At 44.3% G+C, this 24604-nt stretch overlaps 6 protein-coding genes across 6 annotated transcripts; 5 read left to right on the top strand and 1 right to left on the bottom strand.

The window, feature by feature from the left end:
- Positions 1-1102: 1102 nt before the first annotated feature.
- Positions 1103-3243, top strand: N7495_008298 (glycoside hydrolase; the record flags this gene model as incomplete). Its single annotated transcript, XM_057210949.1, has 3 exons — positions 1103-1210; positions 1256-2524; positions 2578-3243. The coding sequence occupies 3 exons, from the start codon at positions 1103-1105 to the stop codon at positions 3241-3243; spliced, it is 2043 nt and encodes a 680-aa protein (XP_057060492.1).
- A 302-nt stretch (positions 3244-3545) lies between these two features.
- N7495_008297 (uncharacterized protein) lies at positions 3546-4299 on the top strand (the record flags this gene model as incomplete). The annotated part of the gene is made up of 3 exons (XM_057210948.1): positions 3546-3717; positions 3785-3893; positions 3954-4299. 3 exons carry the CDS (start codon positions 3546-3548, stop codon positions 4297-4299), a joined length of 627 nt encoding a protein of 208 aa, XP_057060491.1.
- A 20-nt stretch (positions 4300-4319) lies between these two features.
- Positions 4320-5261, top strand: N7495_008296 (uncharacterized protein; the record flags this gene model as incomplete). The annotated part of the gene is made up of 1 exon (XM_057210947.1): positions 4320-5261. One exon carries the CDS (start codon positions 4320-4322, stop codon positions 5259-5261), a length of 942 nt encoding a protein of 313 aa, XP_057060490.1.
- Positions 5262-8438: 3177 nt separating this feature from the next.
- Positions 8439-9841, bottom strand: N7495_008295 (aminotransferase class I/II-fold pyridoxal phosphate-dependent enzyme; the record flags this gene model as incomplete). The annotated part of the gene is made up of 4 exons (XM_057210946.1): positions 8439-8831; positions 8894-9036; positions 9093-9503; positions 9532-9841. 4 exons carry the CDS (start codon positions 9839-9841, stop codon positions 8439-8441), a joined length of 1257 nt encoding a protein of 418 aa, XP_057060489.1.
- A 1034-nt stretch (positions 9842-10875) lies between these two features.
- On the top strand, positions 10876-11781 carry N7495_008294 (uncharacterized protein; the record flags this gene model as incomplete). Its single annotated transcript, XM_057210945.1, has 1 exon — positions 10876-11781. One exon carries the CDS (start codon positions 10876-10878, stop codon positions 11779-11781), a length of 906 nt encoding a protein of 301 aa, XP_057060488.1.
- Positions 11782-12167: 386 nt separating this feature from the next.
- Positions 12168-13241, top strand: N7495_008293 (uncharacterized protein; the record flags this gene model as incomplete). Its single annotated transcript, XM_057210944.1, has 2 exons — positions 12168-12197; positions 12387-13241. 2 exons carry the CDS (start codon positions 12168-12170, stop codon positions 13239-13241), a joined length of 885 nt encoding a protein of 294 aa, XP_057060487.1.
- Between the last annotated feature and the right edge of the window lie 11363 nt (positions 13242-24604).

Here is a 24604-nt window from a genome sequence, read left to right as displayed (position 1 = left end):
ATATTTATAGATGATCCAGAAGGAAAAGATCTGCCCTGTAACCTACGAGAGTTAATCAAGTCGGAGAATGAATTTCAGATCTTAAAGAGAATATTGTGCAGCGTTAGAGGATGCCTGGGTATAAGATGATTTACACGAGCCAAGTCGACATGGAGACGAAAAGTCCAAAAAAAACGAAGAAGAAAAGAAAAGAAAAGAAAACCACCACACGAAAGACCTATGATTGTTATATAATATTTGGAAATTATAAGAGGCTCAAATCCCGCTTTCCACGACGTCTGCCTCACTTGGACAAGTGAGGCGGCTAGGGTTTTATTACTACTTCCCTTATGGTTTTTCGAGTTGGGTTTCTATAAATGTTTTGGATTTTCCGACGTGACTCAGGTCAAATGATGCTTATGCGTGGAGAGTTCTGGTAGGCTGAATGTGTTATGCCTAGGCGTTAGTGTTTACCTTTCTTTTTTGATTCGCCATAGAAACTCCCCTGGGCGCCATAGCCTTCAGTATTACGGACCCACTTAGGGCGCACCTTCCAGGAGCACTGAAGACGAACCGATCTTCGCCCAACCGGGGGGTAAGGCATGGGGGGAATCAACTGAGGAAAACCTCGATCATGTGATGGATATATCAGGCTTAGCGTCTTGGCATTGGAATATTTACGGATCGCGTAATAATTTAATTACAAGATTTCCGTCCTCCAATATCCATCCGAGTCGATTCTCTATAAGAGCCTGGAAGCAGGCCTGCCTTTCCTTTGGAGGTAAAATCATTCTTTGTCCGACTTCGGATATATCAAAAGTATCCATTACCTTTATCCATTTATTTGTTCATTCCTTTTGTTGACTTCTGTCTGTGAAGGACTTCCTCTGCGAATGGTGATTTAATCATTGCATCCTCTCTCAAGGCCACCATAAAACCAGTGCCAATGTACTCTTTATAGGGAGCTACGACCAGCATTCTGGCACTCAGTGCCTTTGCTGGTCATACCCTTGCGGCTCGCGTTGGACGACCAGCAATTTGTCCAGACACCTGCGCTAGTTACAACCCAGGTGACTGGTTCGCTTTTCATAGTGTCCCTCAAGTCACTCGGTGTAATCAGACTATGCTGGTTGATTTCAACATTTTCAATGATTTGGAAGACCCATCTTCGCATTCCACCCTCCGTGTCTGCGCCTCTGGTGATCTCGAGAAACTGCAAAGCTCGTCGACTGTCAAAACAACCTCGTCCACATCCTCAGCGGCCGTCAAATACTAGGTGGGCGGTTGGGGCCCAGTTTCTTCTACATCCGCAGACGCCGATTACTCTGAGCTTCTGGAGGCATTGAAGACTTATTTGATTGGCAATCCTGAAAAACCTGAACTTTTCGGCTACTCTAATCAAGTGGCCGCTGGAATTTACCTGGGAGAGAGCCTCCAACAGGCTGCCAATGTCGAATCTGCCATTCAAGAACTACAAAACTTTCTTTCTGCCTCAAAGTACAGCGCTGGTGCAATTCAGTACTGTGGTGCCAGTGCCAATACAACGATCGGCATAGCGGTTGATCTGAATGGGGATATTCCAACAGTTCAAGAATATGTCAAAACCTGGCACAAGGGAGGATGTTTGTCTAGCTTTGATTCGAAGACATTCGTCGGTACCTCTCTTACCTTCCAGGTTGGCGCCAACCAGGCAAATGGAACCATTTCAACTCGTTCCCGGATATCGCGTGGATTGCATGGCCATCATGCTTCTCACACCCACAAACGCAGAACTGATACATGCTCATATGTTCAAGTCGTATCTGGGGACAGTTGTTCATCGCTGGTCACCGAATGCGGAATCACATTCACAGAGTTCTACGATTACAATACTGCATCAGATCTCTGCTCAACACTCACTGTGGGTCAGTACGTGTGCTGTTCCTCCGGCTCATTACCCGACTTGGCACTATCTGCTTATTTAAATGGCACCTGCTACACGTATAGTGTACAGTCAGGAGACAGCTGCTCGAGTCTGGCAAGTACATACAGTCTCACCGAAGCCGAAATTGAGACCTACAACAACGCAACATGGGCCTGGTATGGGTGTAGCGAGCTACAAGCTGGCCAGTCTATGTGTTTGTCTTCGGGCAATCCTCCCTATCCAGAATCGATTGCCAATGCCGATTGTGGACCTCAGGTTCCGGGCACTATTTTCAACAGCACCGATTCGGGTGACTGGGAGAGCTATAACCCTTGTCCATTGAATGCCTGTTGCGATTCGTATGGTCAGTGCGGTATTACACCAGTCTACTGCAATCGTACTTTCGCTGCAGATAACAACCCTGGAACAGCGGCAAATGGAACGAATGGATGTATTTCTAATTGCGGAACCACAATCACCAACTGGGCGGTTTCTCCTTCTTCATTCTCTAAGGTCGGCTACTGGGAACCGAGCAGTCTTGAGCGCCCATGTCTACAGATGGACGCTGTCTCGATCGACACATCTCAATATACTCATGTTATGTTTGCCTTTGGCAACATCACTACCGATTTCGAGATCAATGTTATGGGTATGAGAGTCAGCTATCAGAATTCATGGACCTTAAGAATGTGAAGCGTATGATGTCCTTTGGTGGCTGGGATTTCTCTACCGGCGTGGATACCTATATGATCTTCCGTGAGGGTACTTCTGCTACGTATCGGTCTACTTTGGTGACAAATGTGGTCGCCTATGTCAATGAGACCGGCCTCGACGGTGTGGATTTTGATTGGGAGTATCCAGGCGAGACAGATATTGACGGTATTCCAGCTGGAAGCGACGATGAGGGAGACAACTATCTTGCATTCCTTAAAGCTATGCGAGAAGCACTTCCCAGTGATAAACTTCTGACGGTTACCGCTCCAGCTTCATACTGGTATCTCCAGAACTTCCCTATTGCTGAAATATCAGAGGCTGTGGACTTCATCAATTACATGACCTACGATCTGCATGGAATTTGGGATAAGGGAAATGAATGGGCCGATGAGGGTTGTACAGCCGGTGACTGCCCCTTCTCCCACATCAATATGACAGAGACCGAATGGGCTCTGGCTATGTTGACTAAGAGTGGAATTGGAACCAGCCAAATCATGGCAGGAGTTGCCAGCTATGGTCGTTCATTCGAGATGTCCGAGGAGGGCTGCTATATGCCAGTTGCACGTGGAATGCTGCAGGAGAAGCAGGTGAATATACCGAGACTGCTGGATACATTTCAAATGCAGAGATCAACCAGATCCTTCTGACAAACTCCAACTCACAGTCCTACTCGGATGGAAATGTGACAGACTTCATCGTCTATAATGACACCCAATGGGTTGGTTATATGACTAATGAGACCAAGACTAAGCGTGCCTCATATTATGAGAGCTGGAATTTTGCCGGTACAGTCGATTGAGCCATTGACCTCTCGGAGTTTGTGGACAACGAAATCGCAGAGGCTTCTGCTTCCGCAAGTGCAGGGGCTGAAGCAACAATTACGATCGATCCTGAAGTTTGAGGAGAGGCAAGTCCTGCCGTTACCTGTGCACCTCCTTGTGTGATGGTCATGCCTCCTCTACCTCTGACAACAAACGCTACCATTTCTTTCGACCCATGGAGCACTCATGTCACTTACAGTTCCAAGGGAACATCCACTACCTTCTTGGCTGATGGAAGCAAAACTACCTTCCATTATTACAACAGTGTCCTAATCCCATACGTGATCAACCTTAATCCTGGTACGTATCATGTTAGCCTTCGGATCGTACCCTCATGCGCAACCAAAATGCTAACGTGGCGATACAGTGAAAACTGACTACATCAACGTCTGGAATCAGCAGATTACTGGCGGTCAGACAGCTGTCCTGCAGACTAGCTCGATTGTACCAACGCCAACGGCTATCACTTGGACCCCGTGAGTTCCATACCTGAATTCTACTCTCTACCCTAGAAAACCAAAAGCTAATCTGAGTAGAACGGTCGGAGGAAACACTACCATCATTGGCGGCACCACAAGTGTCATGCCAGGGCTCACATACTCCTCTGGAAACGTGACCTACAGCACGACTTCGTGGACTGGCGTATGGGGAAAAACCACACATGTCACCGGCGGGACCACCCAGCCTCCGCAGACGTCGACTGTGACACCCTATGCGTACCCGACAACTTCAGATAAGGCACCCGATCCAACTTTGAACACCGTCAAAACCACGGTGAAATCTGCTTCCAACTCTAAGAGCTGGGGCCCTAAGCCGACTTCATCTAATGAGCACACCGGCTCAGGTTGTATGTTTATGACACCCACCCAAATATCGTATTGACAGACAATAGCTCTAGAATAATGTTACGGACTAAATATTTAGGTACAAGGAACTGCTACGGTGGCTGCAAGCTTTGTCCTCCAGGCCTCAACATTGAGATTAGTGGCGGTAGTGGAGGCGGCGGCGGTGGTAGTGATGATGATGATGACACCAGTGTTCGCAAGACTACTGTTACAGAAAGTGCCTACATAACAACCAAGACCGTAGATGACAAGCTCACCACCATCACCGAAAGTGCTACCACAACAACCGAAACCGAAACTGAAAGCAGAAGCACTGAGAGCTCTACCACTCTCACGGCTGGCATTGCCATTGGAACTTACACAGCTTTCGCCGAGACCAGTGGGGTATTGGATGCCACAACGGAACCCATCGCAAGCCTCCAGGCACTTGCCTCAACTATCTCCAGGGAATTTTCATCTCTTTACTCTGCCGAGATCTCCTCTCTCACAGCCGGTCTCTACACCACAACGACATCGATATCGACAACTTCCACATCAAAAACAACAACAACAAAAACAACAGTCACTGTACCCACTGTGACTGAGTATTGTGCGAAATATGTTGTTGAAAACGAAGATACGACTTTGGACAAATACGGTTCCAAGTATTATGAGTTTATCTTTGCTATGTGGGGTATAAGTTGGCCAGAGGCAGACAACATCAAAACCGACATTACCGACATGCTGTCAAAGTGTGACGTTTCAGCAGATATTGATGTTGTTGTTGATACCGCCCGATGGGGTACAATAGCAATGTGGAATAATGGCGAGAATTATGCTCTTGATTCATGTATCGCCGGGACTATCGAGTCTCTTGGTGGAAGTAAACCTGCCTGTAAATGGATCTACAAGGAAGGTGAAGAGGATTTCTCAGCGCAGGACTCGGCAGAGGAAGAAATGGTTTGGATTTACGAGTACCATTCATCTGTGGTGACATCACCATATCCTCTTACAACTTGAACATTGATTATATTGATATGGGGAGAACTTGGAGCTCGAAAATTCACTTGATTAGAATATAAACACGACGTATTGTATTTTATTATAAAGCAAAATCAATTCAGTACTGAAAAGAAACGGTATTTTTGCCGCTTCATGCCTCCCTCTAATATACAGAATGAATTTATTAGCCACAATTGTTTATGGACCGGCAAACTTTTTATCGTTCATAAATATGATTAATTTAAAATTCTACTTATCTAACTATTTTTTAATTAATTCTTGACTACAAAGCTAGTCTTTCTTTTTCAATTCACATATTTCTCTTCTAAACTTATTGCAGGTCGCTATGAAGACTTTTGTCGTCAATATTTGCCGTCAGGTCATCTAACGCCATATACTTGCAAAGCTTCCGAAGGTTTTTGATCCCGTCCTTGTAAGTGGATACGAGGTTGATGACTTGCCTCGAATGGCAGCAGAATCTCCGCAAGTTAGCCACCGTCGTGAAGAAGCACGTCATCTCCAGGAAATCATCGAAAGAAGTCTACTTGACTTGAGTCTATAATTGGCATATTTTGATTATAGACAAGGTTTTTTCTTGACGAAGTTTTCCCTTGTCCATACGCAAATGCGGGAGTCTTGTTTCTTTTTTGTCGTGTTTTTGTGCCTGTTCAGTGTTTTTAATTTCTCGAAGCTATAGAATCAATTAATTTTCGCGCTATAGAATTTTCATGAGCCTTAGAGCTTTGTAGCCCTAGGCCGGTAGACAGAACGCCGACCTGTTATAATTGAAAGACCTCAATGAATCATCACGTCTAGTAAAGAATGAATTTAATTTACAACTCAAGAAGTAAGTAAATCCTATTAGTATTGATCCATCCAAAAAGACGAAGTATATGTGGCCTTGGCCTACGGTGGATTTCCCCGTTTTCCAACCCGGCTACTTCCCAATCAAAAACTCTGATCCAATCCGAAAGTGTATTCGAAGAAATACTGAACTAGAGACATAAGATATCATTAAAACTCTTATATCAATGCTAAAAGGAGCTTAGAGCTTGTAGTTTGCGCTGAGCGAAACCAAGCACGAAATCTTTTTCGAAGACAGAAAAAAAAACCACAAAAAAGTGACCAGACTGGGGCTCGATCCCAGGACCTTATCGGTGTTAACGATACGTGATAACCAACTACACCATCCGGCCAAGTGTTCTGTTTAAGTCTCAATTTAGACTATTATATTTGATGAGACTTAGTAATTCGTAAAAGATAATCTTGGTTTAAAATCGTTCACTCTATGAAAAATGAAACACTAACCCTGTCTGATTTCATGCGTTCCTTGGCTAGAAGGGATCATCTTCGAATTGAATTTAAAATTAGGGATAGAAATCGACCCGTGTAGCGCGAATCAACGAAGAGGCAAAGTCCCTACTATATACTCTGTCCAGCATCTGGTAACAGTTCCTCTGAAGGTAGGTAGCAAAATCGGAAATTGCGAAACGATTTCCATATGGAAGGCTCCTCCATGCAGAGATCAAAGAGAAAAGTTTTCTCATCGAGAATATCGTGAGTCATATTGCGGGTCAATTCTTAACAAGATCTGCGAGATCCATCGCAACATTGTAAAATAAATAGCACTAAGTACGTTATTCTTTAAAATTGATATATAAACCTTTGTCTCCTCGTATCTTCTATTTTGAAAGTCCACATCACAGTTTCCTGAGTTTGTAATTTAACCAACTATCTAAATCCATATTCATCCATCATCGATCTTACCTCTGATCATGGTGAAATGAGAAATCCAAAAAGCTAACAAGAGCTACGGTATGCGGTCCACTATCAATCTTATTGAATAAACTAATTGAAGTCTTCAAGAAACTAGTTCCGTCGAGAATCAGAAAAATTTGGCTTCGAGGGTTTGGGATTCAATTGAGACTCCAGAGCTAGGGTCGCTTCAATTCCCAATCGGAACCCCTGGCAAGGAGTCCTGCGAGGAACCTGGATACGGCGATACTGAAGCTACTAACCCAAGGGAATTTAATCTCAGCGACTTCCTCAATCTACAAAAGATGGATGTGTACCTAAAATATCTACACAGCCCTCAAGACAAACTGAAGACGTTGTTAAAACGACAGAAATTGAGCCAAAGTCTAGAATCATCATGTCAAGAGCTTCGCTGTTTGTTTATATGTTTGTCTGACGCCAGTGTTTCTTGAACTCGCTCTTGCTAGGACAGTATTCCTTCTCATGGCTCCGATGAGGGCTGAGTAGACTGCAGGTTTCGAGACGCGACCTGTCCAATGGGAGTATAGGATACACCTAAGAAGCATTCCCCACACTTCAATTGGCACGGGACAACCGACGACCTTTTCGATCTCCTTGACTTGTTCAACTTGCTTCGTCGCCCTTTATTGCTTCAAGCTTTCATTTATCATTGAGCCTGTTAATTGGAACAAATATTGAAACCATCATTCAAGCGGTGACTTACTCGAAGATCAAACATAGAACGGGCTCTATTGTGGTATCTAGATAGGTTGGGATCTTTCTCGAGAAGACGCTGCAACAATTATTGGCATTTCGGGTCATCAATCTCGGAGAATATATGGTGGCCATCCGAAGAATCCACCGCGAGGAGTCAGAAAGAAAGACCGGATGAAGAAACTGGAAAGAGAGCAAGCTGAAACCCAGGTTCATGAAAACTGAAATTTCCATATGGGCTGCTTATAAGTGTGAGCAAAAATATTGAGCCATCAGGCTGGATTAGATCCGAATTGAGGGGATATGATTTTCACATGGTTCGCGAGGTTGGGGCTTTCAGATCCTATAGCAACCAGCTCAGTTGAAAGACCGAAGTAAGAGAAATCGGGACATAAAGAGCACATAATACGAGAGACCAAGTCTTCCAGGATCCCCCCCCCCCTAAGGCAAGCACGGAGATGATACCAGAGAGATGATGAAAAGAATTCTGGTCAGGAACCATAAGCTCTCTATATATGAATAAGGCTCCCAGAGAATATGAGGATATTAGAGAGTGAAGTAAGAATAGCAGTAAAGTGAAAGTGGAAAGTAAAGTGAGAATAAAGTAAGACACGGAAAATTTTCAAAGATAGATAAGCTTGTTTGTTGTGAATAAATAGATTTGAATATGTCTTTTTATATAGCGAGAAAGCGAACCCAGATAGCCACACTACTCTATCAACCACCTTATAGCATAGGCTGAGCAGCACGTTTCCGAGATCCGGAAATGGACGTCTCCTCCTCTTTTCCCCACTGCATGATAGCATCCACCAGAGAGTTTATCTCAGCTTGCGTATTGTGAGCATGAATCACCACACGCACACGCTCCCCCGAACGAGACACAATAGGATGCTGCAAAGCAATGGTCGCAAACCCTTGTTGCTCCAGGAAGCCTTTCAACGCAAGACAGCGCTCCGGCTTGGTGATGAGCGGCACAATGGGCGTCAAGAATGGGGCCTTCTGCCAGTTGAGAGCCAGACGAAGGCGAATACGACCGGACTCCGCCACAGTTGGCCAATCGGGGTGTTGATGTAGGGTCTCAAAGAAATATCTGATGTTATGCTGCAGTCGTTCTATTCTCTTTATGAGAGGCTCGTCAGCAGAAAAATAGATTCGGAAAGCCATGGGTTGAATGTACACACCTGTTGACCATCTGCACTGGCCAGTATTTTATACGCCGATTTGACGGTGACCAGGTTCAGGAGCGGTGGAGCGGTGGTGTAGATGAAGTTCCTTGCATAGTTGATGAACATTTCTTTCACAAGAGGGCTGCAGAGGACGATTGCTAGAGAGAAAAAATTCTGTCAGAATCAATTTTGTGATGGACAGAAAATCACGCACCACCAACCGAGCCCAGCGCTTTCCCACAGGTTTGGAGTCGCAGGGTAAAATGCTTCTCCAAGCCTAAGGCAGATACGAACCCGGCCCCATTCAGCCCAACCACTCCATTCGAGTGCGCCTCATCAATTGTGAAGACATAGTTCCCCTGCGGCAGAGACTTCTGGGCGACTTGAATAAAGGCATCCAAGGGCGCCATATCCCCGTCCAAGCTATAGAAGGACTCAATTGCGATGAAGACCGTCCGTTTGCCGGTCTGGATGATCGGAGACACGCTTTTGACCGCATCAAGGAGCTTGGCGAGGTCGGACAGGTCATTATGGGTAAAATATTTGGCAATTGATGCTCTGGATTGCTTGATCCCGTCATGGACACTTGCATGAACGAGACTATCGTATACTATCGCATCGCCCACTTGAGGGAGGGTACTGAAGATGGCAACGTTGGCTGAGAGCATCCTCGGTATTGTGAACATTTGCCAGCATCTTCTCCAGATCGACCATATAGTCGGTTGATCCACCATTCAGTCGACAGGCACCAGATCCAATGTTTGCGTCAAGATTTTTACTTAGTTCTTGGAGCAGTTCTGTGCGCAGTGCACCAGAAGTTACGAGAGATAGGCTGTCATTGGTATTGAAGTCGATGCAATTTTTCTGCTCATTATGTAATGGCAGACCCCAATACTGACCCTCATGGCGGCGTTTCTCAAGGGCAGCTCGCAGTCCCTGCTCTAGGCAGGAGGGGAGGGCCATCTTTGATGGATAGTTGAAATTGTCTTGTAAATAATGATAATTTTGTGAAGGGCGGTCCTGTATCAATATGAAAAGGCAGCCCATTCGGCTTAATAAGATACTGTCGGTTGACTAGGTTGTTACCGAAGCAGACAGCTATTGATATCGCTTCTGTACGTATATAATAGGTGTATGCATATTGGGTAAAAGTGAAGTGTCATTCTAAAATGCTCAGATGAAAGAAGATATAGTAGCTGCCATACCAAGATCACATGATCTTGGTATATTGTCAAGTCGACTGGTTCAGACTGGCCAATCATTCAAATGCCACAAATGAATGAAACTGAATTTTCTAACTAGAGTGTAATCTGGCTTAAATACACACCGAAAAGTGGGTCCCAAATCACTTCCTTTGACATATATCAGCTGATATTCATTCCAACAGATACTTCCAGGGACTGTTGGATGTCGTCACCAAAGAATCTAGTAGTGAAATGCACTATCGACCACTTAAGTCATTGGTGTCCACTAAACACGCAACACGTTTAATATTTTTGGTATGATCGAGATAAATCAACTATTTGGGGTATTATAGAGGCAGGGATTCCTTGATTTTACCCGATGATAGACATTCTGCTAGCTGCTGAGGCATAGACAGCGTTACACCGCATGGAAACCATGCCCATTTTCCTGCATATACTGCAAGTTCATCGGATGGGTGATAAGCAAGTCCCAGAGGAAAGGGTCGTGTACGGTAATACCCCATAGACTTTAGTCATTGATGCGTGCTCTTGTTTCTCCTGTCGTGTTGGCTTTCGCAGATCGGCCTATATAAGTATCGCCCTTTTTTTGTACCGTAGGGATGAATCAAGTCAGGATAGTGAGATATACTTAAGACTTCTCAATTCCGGCTCACATAGGCTAACACAGTGATACCTGATCTGCAATTCGAGATAATGTAAGACGTTCTAGCTGAGCTCTACCCCCAGTGGCTTCTAAAAAAATTCAGGATCAGAATCCTCAACCCCATCCAAAAGCTCCTCTGTGGGCTGGGGATGGAGACAATCATAACTTCAGCCTTCCTAAAAGATAATGCAACCGCACATTTAGGCAACGCTATCGTATGCGTTATTGCTCGCCTTCTGGTATCGCCTTTGCTAACGCCAGTCGAGTACCTCCAGCTTCTTCCTCCATTTGCTCTCGCCATATTTGCCTTTGCATATGTATTTGAGATTGCCAATCAAGTCATCTCCGAGGAGGAAGACGTCATCAACAAGCCCAGCCGTCCTATCCCCGCGGGCCTGCTCACCAAAGCTGAGGCATCGCAGCGCTGGATCCTCAGCTGGAGCTTGCTCCCAACGGCCTTGTGTGTGGTTTCCGGACTGCAAGCTGGAGGGTATCTGATCATCTGGCAAGTTTGGATCGCACTTCATTACGCTTGGCCCCGTTTCAACCACTGGGTCATGTGCAACACTTTCACGGCCGTGGGAGTGACAATACAGCTGAATTTGCTCGACACTGTAATCACCCATGCCGCCCCTGCCGTTCAAGAAGTCGCGTTCCTGAATCTCGCGCTCTTCCTGTGGTTTGCCCTTACAGTTCACGTTCAGGAATTCCCGGATATAGACGGGGATCGCGAAAATGGACGCAGAACATTACCGCTGATTCTCTCGCCCAAGGCCGTGAATTGCCTCCGAGCCGGCACTGGATTATTTCTCATCGTCGAAGCTTTGATCGGTCTGGCTGTTGGAATTATGATGCTTTGTCCCGATCATCGCCTGATAAAAATCGGGTTGGGCATTTTGCACTTAGTTTTTGCCACGATAGTAGCAACGCGGTTGGTGGTGAGTTCGTCGAGGGAGATGGATAAGATGACCTACCAGTGCTACTACTTCCTAGCGACGTACTCCATGGTATTGTTTTATGCACAGGTTGCTCCACTGAATCGATCTTGGTCGTGATTGCTCTGTTTACCTCGGCTGTCTTGTGCATATTGACAAAAATCTCATTTTTAATTTAAAATACCTGATAAATTACATAGGTGGTAAAAGCCTAGACTTTCGTCGGATCTACAGAAAGTAATATAATATGCAGACAGTGACAAACAGTCTTCTATCATTAGTCGGGAAGGACTTTCCCAAATACAGAAATCGGGAAAGAGGGAAAAAAACTATTAGTGCGAGATGATGAAGCCCTAAATTCGCTACATCTATTCCTTTTGGAGAGATAGCAGCCCCGCAAGACGACATGCAGATAAATCATTCCAATATCTGCAGACTGCATGCATAATAGACCCTTCGTATCGGTAGGTGGTTAACATCTCTTCAAAGAAATGTCCGCATTGACCATGGCAATTCGCCCAAATTCTCACTGCACAGTCACTTAAAAACAGCCCGTCTCTCTTGACTCATGTACCTACTCATCAGAGATCACTACCAGTCAATCTCGATGCACACGAATCAAAAATGAAAGCAGCCATATGCAGAAAGGTATATCAGAACCTCAAGTCATTTTTTAGAATTTCAAATCAAGACACAATTGCTGAAAACAAAACCAGGCTCACGAGCCAATCGTGATTGAGGACGTCCCAATCCCCGTAGCAGGACTAAGACAAATCCTCGTCAAAGTACTTGCCGCCTCTCTATGTGGCACTGATCTTAGCGTGGTCGACGGTGCGTACGGCGAGCGACAGTTCCCGCTCATCATCGGTCACGAAGCCGTGGGCTTGGTCCACATGCTCGGCCCTGGCGTAGAACCTTTTGGCTTCCAGGTCGGTCAGATCATCGGGTCAGCCCCGTATCGCGATATGTGCCTGGAATGCTATGAGTGCCGGTACCATGGTCCCGAGTTCTGTGCCAAGACGAAAATGCAGGGCGTTTTTGCGCCAGGATTCTTCGCGGAGTATTGCATCATGGATGCTGCCAGCGCGGTGGTCATTAAGGGGTTTGAGAGCAAAGAAGAGTTGGTGCAGAGCGTCGAAAGTTTATCGCCCATCTTCTGCGCGGGGGTATCAGTTTGGGATGCATTCGAGCGGGCGAAACTTGCCCGCGGGGAGACCCTGGCTATCATTGGGGTGGGCGGGGTCGGGCAATTGGCAGTGCAGTATGCTTCGGCAATGGGAGTGAGGGTGATCGCGGTGGACGTGAGAGAGGAGCAGCTGAGGGCTGTGGCGCGATCTAATCCTGGGATACAGACGATAAATAAGACGGGATTAGGGTTCAGAGGGGTCCAAGAGCGGATCGAGGCCCTGAGAAATGGGCATTATGGGGCAGATGTAGTCATCGTATGCACTGGGGCGGCGATAGCATACCAGACTGCCTTTTACTGCGTTGGGGCACTAGGGAGAATCATGGTTTTGGGGCTTCCCAAAAATCCAATCCAGATACAAGCTTTCCATCTATCAGCGAGGTGCTACAGGTGAGCAAAGGACATCATACATGCTGCTGAGGAAGATTAATCAAGGAACTTACGTGGTTTGTAGTGTCATCGGATCGAGACTACCGGGTCAGGCTGGGGTGCAACGTTGCCTTGATTACTCGCTGCGCCAGCGCATCTTTCCCCAAATCAACACCAAACTTTTCAAGCTGGATGATATCAATGAGATGATATCACTGATGAGAGACGGATCAGTCTCGGAAGGGCGCATGGTATTACGATTTGAATAGCCTTTGCCTCGTCATGGTAGAGTGCTCGCCAATCTAATCCTATTAGGGGATTTATGTGTAGCTGCAAGTAAGACAAGTAGGGATGTTAGGCAGATGGCAGATAGTATCTGCCATCTGCCAACTCTGCCACCCCTTTTTGGTATAGCAGATAAAATGGCAGATATCAGTCATCTCCGCCATCTGCATCTGCCATCCAAAAAATGGCAGATATATCTGCCAATTATCATACGATATCATGTGATTATAATATCGCTAGACAATTTTCTTCTACCCTAGTATAAACTATCATTCTTCTCTTATTATATTTCATGGATATGGAGTCAAATAGACGAGTGACTCGTGGTAATGGGACTGCGCCAACTGGTTCCTATAATATTCTTGAAAATGGATTCGATGCTCTTGAAGATCCATCTCAAAACGAACTGACAACGCCTATTAAAAGCCAAGAATCCCTTTCTCAAGAGCCTTTTCTACCTTCTCTCTCTTCTCCATTATATCCTTCTATTGAATCGATACCATCAGTATCTCCTTCCCCTTTCTCTCTTTCCCAGACACCAAAAACCTCAGGATTTCTTACCCCAAACCCAAAAAAGACTTCGAGTTCCTGGTGCTGGTCATACTTTAAGATGACTCAAGTTCAGAGGCAATGGGTTGTGAAGAAATCAGGGAAAGTCAAGCACCTTGATAACGATATTACTTGTGTTATGGCTATGCCTGATGGGACATTCTGTCCGTGGAGTACCTCTGAGAGTATATAACAAGGGGGTACAAGCAACCTTATTAGTCATCTTTCCACCCATGGGATCATACCACCAAAACCTGAGGCTAGAAATAGTATGATGAGCTATTTGAAAAGGGCTGATGAACCAGCTATATCTGAGATTCTTGGTATGGCTATTTTACTATGGCATGACTTAAATACTTTTAATGATCATCTTTACTAATCTATCATTCTCTTTATTCAGGTCTCATCTCAACCGAAAACCTACCCTGGACCTTTATTGAGAACCCGTTCTTCCAGCGACTAGTTGAAGGGCCCACAAAGACCAGGAAACTACCTTTCCGAACTCGACAAGGTCTTCGATCACATGTAGACATGTTCATTGGGTTGGGTAAACCCATACCCAACCCAACCCAACCCACAATGGGCTGGGTATGGGTCAGAAATTTTACCCAAAACCCATATGGGTTGGGTATGGGTTTGAAGTAAAACCCACACCCAGCCCATAAACCCATCTTTTTGCCAAGACTTTTATTTCACGTGATATTTGTCACCTAGTTAGTACTAGATTGAGGCAAAAATTAGGCACTAAGGCACTAATTACCCTAATTTAGTTTAGGTTGAGGCGAAAATCAGGCATTAAGGCATCAAAAATACCCATATGGGACCCATACCCAACCCATACCCACGTGGGTTGGGTTGGGTATGGGTATGGGTTTACCTTACCCCTGATGGGTTGGGTATGGGTATGAATTTTGACCCATACCCAACCCATGCACATGTCTAATCACATGCGGTTCAAGCCTTTAATAAGTCTCGTGCCCAGCTAAAGGATTCCCTATCCTTAACATGCCGTACAATCGCTTTATCTCTAGATTGTTGGTAGACATGTGCATGGGTTGGGTATGGGTCAAAATTCATACCCATACCCAACCCATCAGGGGTAAGGTAAACCCATACCCATACCCAACCCAACCCACGTGGGTATGGGTTGGGTATGGGTCCCATATGGGTATTTTTGATGCCTTAATGCCTGATTTTCGCCTCAACCTAAACTAAATTAGGGTAATTAGTGCCTTAGTGCCTAATTTTTGCCTCAATCTAGTACTAACTAGGTGACAAATATCACGTGAAATAAAAGTCTTGGCAAAAAGATGGGTTTATGGGCTGGGTGTGGGTTTTACTTCAAACCCATACCCAACCCATATGGGTTTTGGGTAAAATTTCTGACCCATACCCAGCCCATTGTGGGTTGGGTTGGGTTGGGTATGGGTTTACCCAACCCAATGAACATGTCTAATTGTTGGAGTAGTCTAAATGGCTTTAGCATTCTTGGGGTCATTGGTCATTGGCTGACTAAGGATTTCTAGTACCAAGAAAAGATACTTGAATTCATAGTGCTTAAGGGGCATCATAGTGGTGAAAATCTAGCGAGTGCTATTTACTTACTATTTGATGAGCTTCAAATTTCTGAGAAGATTATCTTAATTACTGCTGATAATGCTAGTAATAATGAGATGATGGTTAGGTGTCTAACCCAGCAAATAAAGTAAACAGAAAACCCTTGGTGGCAGCTTGATCGCGACAATAATAGAGAAGAGAGTGGAGAAGATAGGGAGGCTGAAGAAGAGGAGGAGGAGGAGATTGAGGGGTTACATAGCTTTGTTCGTTGCTTTACCTATGTTCTTAACCTGATGGTAAAGAAGATTTTAAAAGTTCTAAAGACTGGAAGTATGAGTGAAGCAAATGACCTTGTTGATGATCTAGAGCCTACTTCAACCATCCCTGAACTAAACCCTCTTCAGAAAATTCGTGTTCTTACTATCTGGATTACACGGAGTAATCTTCGAAGAGAGGACTAGAGACTATGCTGTGAGAGATCCTAGACAGCAGTGAAATATATTGAGAAGGATGTCGATACTCGTTGGAACTCCATATTTCGTATGTTAGAAGATGCTTTAAAGGTATGATATATTCTACTTATATCTAACCCTACTAACTTCTGAAATATTTTTTGAAAGGCCAAGAAGCCGCTGAACTTGTTTCTTCAGATGTGCTCGCTACAATCTAGACCCTTCTCATCAGCAGACTGGATGTTTTTAGAGCATCTTCGAAATGTCCTTTCTGTGTTTAAGCGCTTAACCTGGAGGGTCTTAATACAATAACCAAAGATGAACCTTGCCTCCTTTCTCTACTACCGTCTTGATGATATGGTTGATGAGATGGTAAACCAAAAAGGAAAATTTGCTGGTCTGCCACCTGAAATTGTGAAGGCTATAAAGGCATGCCAATTGTAACAGGTTGAATCCTGGTGAACTATCACGTGGTTGTACCACGTGACCCACCAACCGCATACCTCACGATTCCACCCCGAATTGTTCACGTTCTTCAAGGATTTTGTAAATAGCATGTGCCTAGCTAGTTCTGAATTCAAGATTAGCTTTAGCCCTTCATATACAAAATCCTTCCTCTAACGAGAGTAAAACCCACGACCGACGATAAGAAAAGCGCTCTCAGAAAGTATCTGATCGAGCCATATACGACAGACGAACGAATCGCTCTCGGAAAGAATCCGATCGAGCATACCAACGAATACGAAAAGCTCTTAGAAAGTATCTAATTGAGCGTCCTATAAATACGAAATCGCTCTTAGAAAGTATCTAGTTAAGCATCCGACAAACGAATTAAAGACGGAAAGCATCCGATTCAAACACGAGAAGAAAACGAATATCTTCATCATCATGACTACAAGCGAACCGTCGAGCCCACCCGAGTGGGCCAAGACGTTGATGCAGCATATCAGTCAGACAAGTATTTGTCGGAACATGGATATTGCAATCATGCAATACCATAAACCCGGAACGGAACAAACAGACCCCCGAGTCACGGGGGAACAACTATATTAGGAACTCAAGTAGCTACATGAATCGAACATATTTCACACCACTTTGCACAATGTATATACTAAGAATCTAGGACGAACCATACCCTTTTCCAGTGTATATAGTGTAACGTGTGAACCCTGTCCTTTCAACGTAGTTGATCGACACTGATCAGTTGACGAGCTAAATCAGACTTGGAGGTTATATCACTAAGTTATTGTGAAAAATCCTCAAAACCACGAAAACTCGTTACAACGATAAGCCAAATTCGATCGAAGAAAATACGATAAAACACCATTAAGAGCATGAATTAGCACCGGCAAGCCCATTCACTCTTCCAAAAACACAATTTTCAAGTTTGATTTAGAAAACTACACCCTAGTTTCTACCTTTCAACACCTCCTTTACGACTACTTTTCGAAGGACATTCGACTAAAACTTTTCCTTTTCGTATTGGAAAAACTAGGGATACTCAAAAACCCCTAAAAATCTTCCCCTCTTTGAATTGTGGGACACCAGAACCCACTAGTGACTTGTTCAACTTCTCCACTTATGACTTATCCGGCTCCTCTACGGATCCACGCTAGAATATAGCTAATCTCCCCCTAGCATCACCTATAGGAGCTATATGGCACCACCAGCATACTAGATACCATAGTTAATCAAATCTATATACCATGAACGAAAGCGTAATAACCAAGGGCAATTCGCACGCCATTCCCTAATCACGGAAGAAGACCTGACCCCACGAGACGACGACGAAAGTTCAGATCTACTCACCATCATTATGGACGGAACACCGTTATATAGACCACGCACTCGGGGCAGCTATACATAAGTAAGTATGCCCGGATCATACACGGAACATACTAGCCCTACACCCGCTTTTAACCAGAGCAGAGGCCAAGGGTACCCCGATAAACATATAGATAGGGACTAGACCTACCGAGAGGCGCACGAATCATGGGGCAACATGATATAAGAGGAGAAAATCAGATTCTACCACAGAAATGGTTTTGACCTATAGGAATGTAACTAGGATCAGCGTGAGGAATATATAACCACACGATTTACCTACTATATAACCACGGGAGTTATGGACCGCGGACTCTGGGCCGACTTCTAAGCAGACTTCAAGAACTGGACCGAGGAGGACTTTACGAAACTCGAACGAAACACCCTCCGATTAGTGTATCATACACTCATCCAGCGCGGAGTTTATGTGAGATGGACACTAAAACTAGCCGACTCCCTAACAGAATACCTTATAAGGGAAGAAGAACATGAATGGACGGACGCAGAAATCAAAAACACCTTTAAAGACATCAATAGCGCTATAAGAACTCTAGCACTCTAGGACAAGTTGAATGACATACTAGATGGTCTAAAGGGAACGACCGCCACCCGACGCCTATAAGATCTGGTCAATCCAGCCAGCCAGCTAAGCCAAATACCGAAGGAAATACCCCCCACCTAGCGCAAGACCTAGAACTAGACCTCGCATGTTTTCTCATCACCTCGGCCGGAACCATATATATATATAAACGTCCTAAACAACCAAGAGTATATACGTAAAAGCCAAATTAGAGGCGTACCACCTACGACCTACACCAGAAACTCAGGAGACGATCCGGGTGACGATGACGATGATGATGATGAGAGTGATCGTACTCTAAGAGGAAACAACAACCTAGACAATAGTCGTCATTCCCGGACACCTCGATCTACTCCCGACCTTGCCTTAGATAACTACGTAAGGCAAACGACAATAGTCATGAAGTCGATATCCGAGAGCCAAAAATACGATAGAAGCACTAGTCTCGACTTCAAGATCAAGATCTTCACCGACATCTGCCAACGTGTGAGACTCCCGGAACAATTATATATGGACGCATTTGGCAGTTTCCTTAAAGGACCGGCATTGGAGTTTTACTTCACGAACTCCCTATAGGAGAGAACCTTCGCGGAATCGTGCGAGAAACTTAGGGAATTCTTCGAAGGACCAGAGTTCTATAGAAGGCAGAAACAACTATAGGACAGCCAAAACCTTAGAACAACCATCCGAAAGAACCCCGATAAGAGCCTCCACCAATGCTTCAAGATGCTACTTAATAAGCTCTATAAGCTCCGATATATAATCAATCCCTTATAGCGAACGGATGAATACTTGTACGAAAAATTGATTTTAGTATGTGAAGGAGTTGAAGCATGCCGAATAACCCTAGCACACCTACCACCGAACCTCCCGGGACTTATTAATAGAATATAGATGTTGATAACCACCTAGGAAAACGAGAGAAAATATAAGGAGCCTACCACCAACAACCTATCCGTATTCTAGGCGGAGGAACTCCCTATAATAAACTTTGTGGAAAGGAAGTTTATACACATAAACCCTATAAAACAACCGCCTAGACGATCAACGAACCCTCCCCGAACGAAATATAGACTAGGAACCGGCAAGAAATATGGTGTTTGCTATAAACTAGACTATATCTTATATAACCACACCAAGGAAGAAAGAGACGCGGCCCGAGAACGATTCTAAAGTAAATTTCAAAGAAATCAATAAGGAAGCTATAAACCCGTATACCAGCAATTCATCACCGATATAGAAGGACCACTGAACCAGGAGCCGACACCCGATGATAAGAGCGATAAGGAAATGGATATATTCCTGAATAACTACCTAACCACGAAAAGCATAGGACCTAAAGATGACTCGGACTTAGAAAATGAAATCCTCTTCACGACTGGTTACGGAGCCTTAACACCAGGATTTGCGGAATAACTTATAATAGAGCTCTCTAATAACATTGTGTTAGAAACCCTCGTAAAAACTCCCTATATATAATAGGAGAACTCTATAGCCTAAGGACTAAACATACCCTAGATAGGAACCGAGGAGGAATCGCCGTTTAGTTATAACGTAACCGCAACGGCAAAAACCAGGTATACAACAACGACTTTTATAGGAATAATCATTAATATAGGAGCAGCCCGTATATCAACCGCTGGGCATAACTAATTCTTGGCCCTATAAAATTCGGACCCCTTAGCGACTCTAGATACTTCCACAGCCAACCAGATCAAGGTTCGCTTCGGAATCGGAGAAGCATCGTCGGCTAGTTCGGTCATATTAGAGACCCCGATCGGTATACTTACCTTCCATGTTTTCCACTCGGATACACCATTCCTCCTATCCCTTATAGATATAGATAGACTAGGCATCTACCTAAATAATCTGGAGAACCTCCTTATCCGAAAAGATGGCCTAAAAGTCCCGATCATATACTAGTTTAGACATCCGTTCATGGTTTAGGACTAATCACTCAAGGCCTATTTGTCAAACATAACCAGAAATAACATAATAGAGAGCCGATTAACTAATATCGTATACTATTTAACTGACACGGAGCTGCGAAGACTACACCACAGATTTGGACACCTGTCCGTCCCTCGCCTATATAGGCTGCTACGCGCCTTAGGACACAAGAACACCAATATCGTAGCACTCGAATAACTCACAAAAATATACGAACATTGCTAGAGATACAGATGTTCCCCAGGTAGGTTTTGGTTTACCATCAAAGATCTAGACACTATTTGTTTCAATTATAATATTATCATCGATGTAATATATATTAAAAACTCTCTAATCCTCTATATGATCGATGAAGCAACCTACTTCTAAGCAGCACGATAGCTACACAACCTGACAGCGAAACATACTTAGGATATGTTACGCTAGTGCTGGATTAACACATACCTTGGTCTACTAGACCTAATTACTACTAACTTAGGCACGAACTTCGCATCTAGGGAATTCAAACAGAATGCGAAGACACTCGGTACCTAAGTTAAAACTATCCTAGTAGAATCCCATAATTCTATTAGACTCGTCGAAAGATACTATGCTTAGATCCGAAGGGTATATAAAATCATTATAAACAAGATCCCTAGTACTAATAGGGAAATCGCCCTTTAGATGTCTATAAAAGCCGCGAACAATATATCCGGCCTATATAGTCTAATACCCACCCTTCTCGTCTTTAGAGTATACCCACGTATGATAGAACTAGACGCCCTATCACCCACGATTACCTAACGAGCAACTGCCATTCGAAAGGCGATGGGGGAAATCTAGAAGATACGCGCCATAAGAAACGTGTCCGAAGCCCTAGCGACATATAACGGACCTAATGTCACCGCAATCTATAACCTCCCACTAAACTCGCCTATATTAGTATAGAGAGAAGGAAATAGCGGACAACTTGGGAAATAGGACGGACCTTTCGCGCTTTTGGTGCTTAAAGGCGAAACTTGCACGTTGAACCTACCATATAGCCCGACTCCCTTCCGATCGGTTATCGTAAAGCTATACCATATAGACATCGAAGATGTTGCAACCAAAGCGCAACCTAAACCAACAAGGGTATAGATAGAGAACCCAGCCGACCTAAGGCCGAACGTGGCGGGAGAGAGGATGGAGACAAGAGTATTATATAAAGAAAAAGAGGAACCCCCTAAACCAAAGAAACCTCGCCTCCAATAAATGCTATATATTGAAATCCCGATAATCCACCTATAAATTGCACAACACACGCCATTCGAGAAATCTAGGCAAAAGGAGATTTCGGGCCTACTAGAAAAAGGAGTGTTTGAATTCGTAAGACGAAGCAACATCCTACTAGGAACCCGGATATTCAACTCATGGTTCGTGGACGAAATCAAGCACCTAGGCACTAAGAAAGCCTTTAAGAAATCGAGACTAGTAGTCTAGGTGTTCAACGATGCTGGTAAAGAGATAATTCTCACCCAATCACCTACTATCTAACATGTAAGCCAGCGAATCATCTTGGCTATAGCGGCGATGTAACTAGATATAAAACTTTACCTCCGCGATATCTCCTAGGCTTATATATAATCCACAACCAACCTGAACCGAAAATTCTTCGCACACCCGCCGCGTGAACTCCAGGAGTTATTCGGATTACTAGAGGACTCGATACTTAGGGTGATCAGACCATTATATAGGATCCCTAAAGCTAGAAATCATTAGTTTAAAATATACCATTCGCACCATATCGAGAAACTAGGAATAACAACATCGACATATGACCCCTGCTTATTACACCAGAGCAATATAGGGGAATTTGGAATCGTTGGACTACAGATAGATGATATACTTTTCCTAGCTAACCTAGCCTTCGCAACTAATAAACAGAAGTAACTAGATAAAGCGAAGTTCTTAGTAAAAGACCGTGAGACACTCGACCACGGAACGCCCTTGAAGTTTAATAGAGGAATGATTTCTTTGAACCTAGAAGGAATCACGCTATCCCAAAAATAGCAATATAAAAAGTTGTCTATAATTAGAAAAACCCAGCACGAACCAGCCAAAATTAAGGAGCAGTATATTACCTAACACGCGAGAGGTGCCTACATCGCGACTATCTTATAGCCAGAAGCCGCGTTTAACTTAAGTCACGTAGCTTAAATCATCAACCTAACAGCTGATGATGCAAATAACCTAGATAAGCGGTTATCATGGCAGATTCAAAATATAGCGAGAGGATTATCATTTATACCATTATAACGCGAATCACTCCAAATATTAGTATTCGTGGATGCATTGTTCGCAAATAACCCGGACCTCATATCGCAAATTAGCTTCGTTATTGTCCTTACAACCCTAGAAGCCGAGGGCAAAAACACTAATATCCTATACTAGGCATCCGTTAAATATAAAAGGGTCACCCGGAGCGTGCTCGCGTTAGAGCTATATATAATAGCCAATGGTTTTGATGCTGCTATCGCCATTAAAACAAGCCTAGACCGGATACTGAATACCACCCTCCGACTCACCATTTACACAGATTCGAAATCCCTATATGACTATCTCGTGAAACTAGGCTCCACAACAGAAAAACGACTTATGATTAACGTGATAGCACTCCGTGAGGTATATAAGCGAAGATAAATAGAGATCCTCTAGATCGAAGGCGACTCTAACCCGGCTGACGCAATAACTAAGTTAAAGCCCTACAACGCACTAACGAAGTTGATAGACTCCAACAGAATCAACTTGAAAACTATCGAATAGGTCAAAAGAGAGGAAAATCTCTCCATATAACCCACCATAAATCGGGCATCACCCGGCGATGACAAACGGCCCTAAAAATATCATCGCCAACCACTTTCTTTCAACCATTTTTCGGTATCTAATATACTTCTTTCATACACCCATTTAATGATAATTCGGCGACGGAAACACCAGGCCATTTTTCCTTTCAGAAAACCAGATCACACAATACCGTTAAAGGAAAAATCCCTGATTTCCCCCGCATCAGACACGGAAATCGCCCTTTTTCCCAGAAATAAAAGAAGAGAAAAGCCCCCTTCTCCTTCTCCGTTCGTCTATCACCCGAACACTCCTCCACCCATTATCTGAAGACCCCAACTACCGAAAACCTTCCTTTTCCCACAAGAACGCCACCCCCAGAAGCCACTACAAACCACCCGATCGATGGCCGGAAGGGTGACGAAAGCAAAAGGAAAGGGAGCAAGAGGACCTAAAAGAGCGAAAGCTGCAGGTCTAGTAGCAGGTCTAGCGGCAGGTCCAGCTCCAGTAGCAGACCTAGCCCTAGCCCTAGGAGCACCAGCAGTGCCAGCGGAACCCGCCATAGTATTATCGCCGACAACCCCATAGGCGATACCAGAACAGCCAAAGTTCATGACGTGTATTAGATATATTAGACACGAAAACACAAACTAGGAAGGAGAAACATTTCCCACGTTCAACTGCCTTTTCGATACCATAGCCAGCAAGAAATGCAACCAATATAGAGGGGCTAGCAAAGCCACATGTCACCCACCACTATTCGGAATCTAATACAATAGCTGGATATTCCACACACTTATGGACTACGCCAGAAATACAGACCCTACCGCAACATATATAAGTTAAGGACTATCGGCACTATTTAGCACACCAGGAGCAACCAACACAGCGTTCACCTAGGTAGAAACCGCACCCGAAACAGCCTAGGCGGCAGCTAGCAACCTAATGATAGTATTCCGATAGCTAATCACAATCTACTCGACGGAATCGGGGATCGAAACGGACAAGAAATATGACCTAAAGCTTATCAGGGAATACATAGCCGTCCAGCGGGAAAAGCATAACGCCTAAATTAGACTCCTACTATATCCGATTCGCTTCCCGAACACCTTATATAGACTAGAATCCTTAGAAGGAGGGTACACCATATAGTAGTCCGCCATATTATCCTTTTTCCGGGAATTAGCAACGGCTCAACCTACGAACGCCGCCGTTATCATGAATAAGGCAACAGAATACCATTTGCCATTCTGATCTTAGGGGATCAGTAAAATGCCGCCAGAGAGGACCACGGATAGAAGACGAAATAGAGACTAGCTTCTCTAGGAAAAGCCCACTTTCGTGTTGTCCACTTTTTATTATTTTTTTTTCCCACTCACCACTTTCTTTACC

This window comes from Penicillium taxi (assembly GCF_028828555.1).
Source record: "Penicillium taxi strain IBT 34144 chromosome Unknown utg000005l_segment0_segment0, whole genome shotgun sequence".
Lineage (NCBI taxonomy): Eukaryota > Fungi > Ascomycota > Eurotiomycetes > Eurotiales > Aspergillaceae > Penicillium > Penicillium taxi.
Note: the sequence above shows the minus strand (reverse complement) of the source record. Positions and strands in the feature narration are given on the sequence as shown.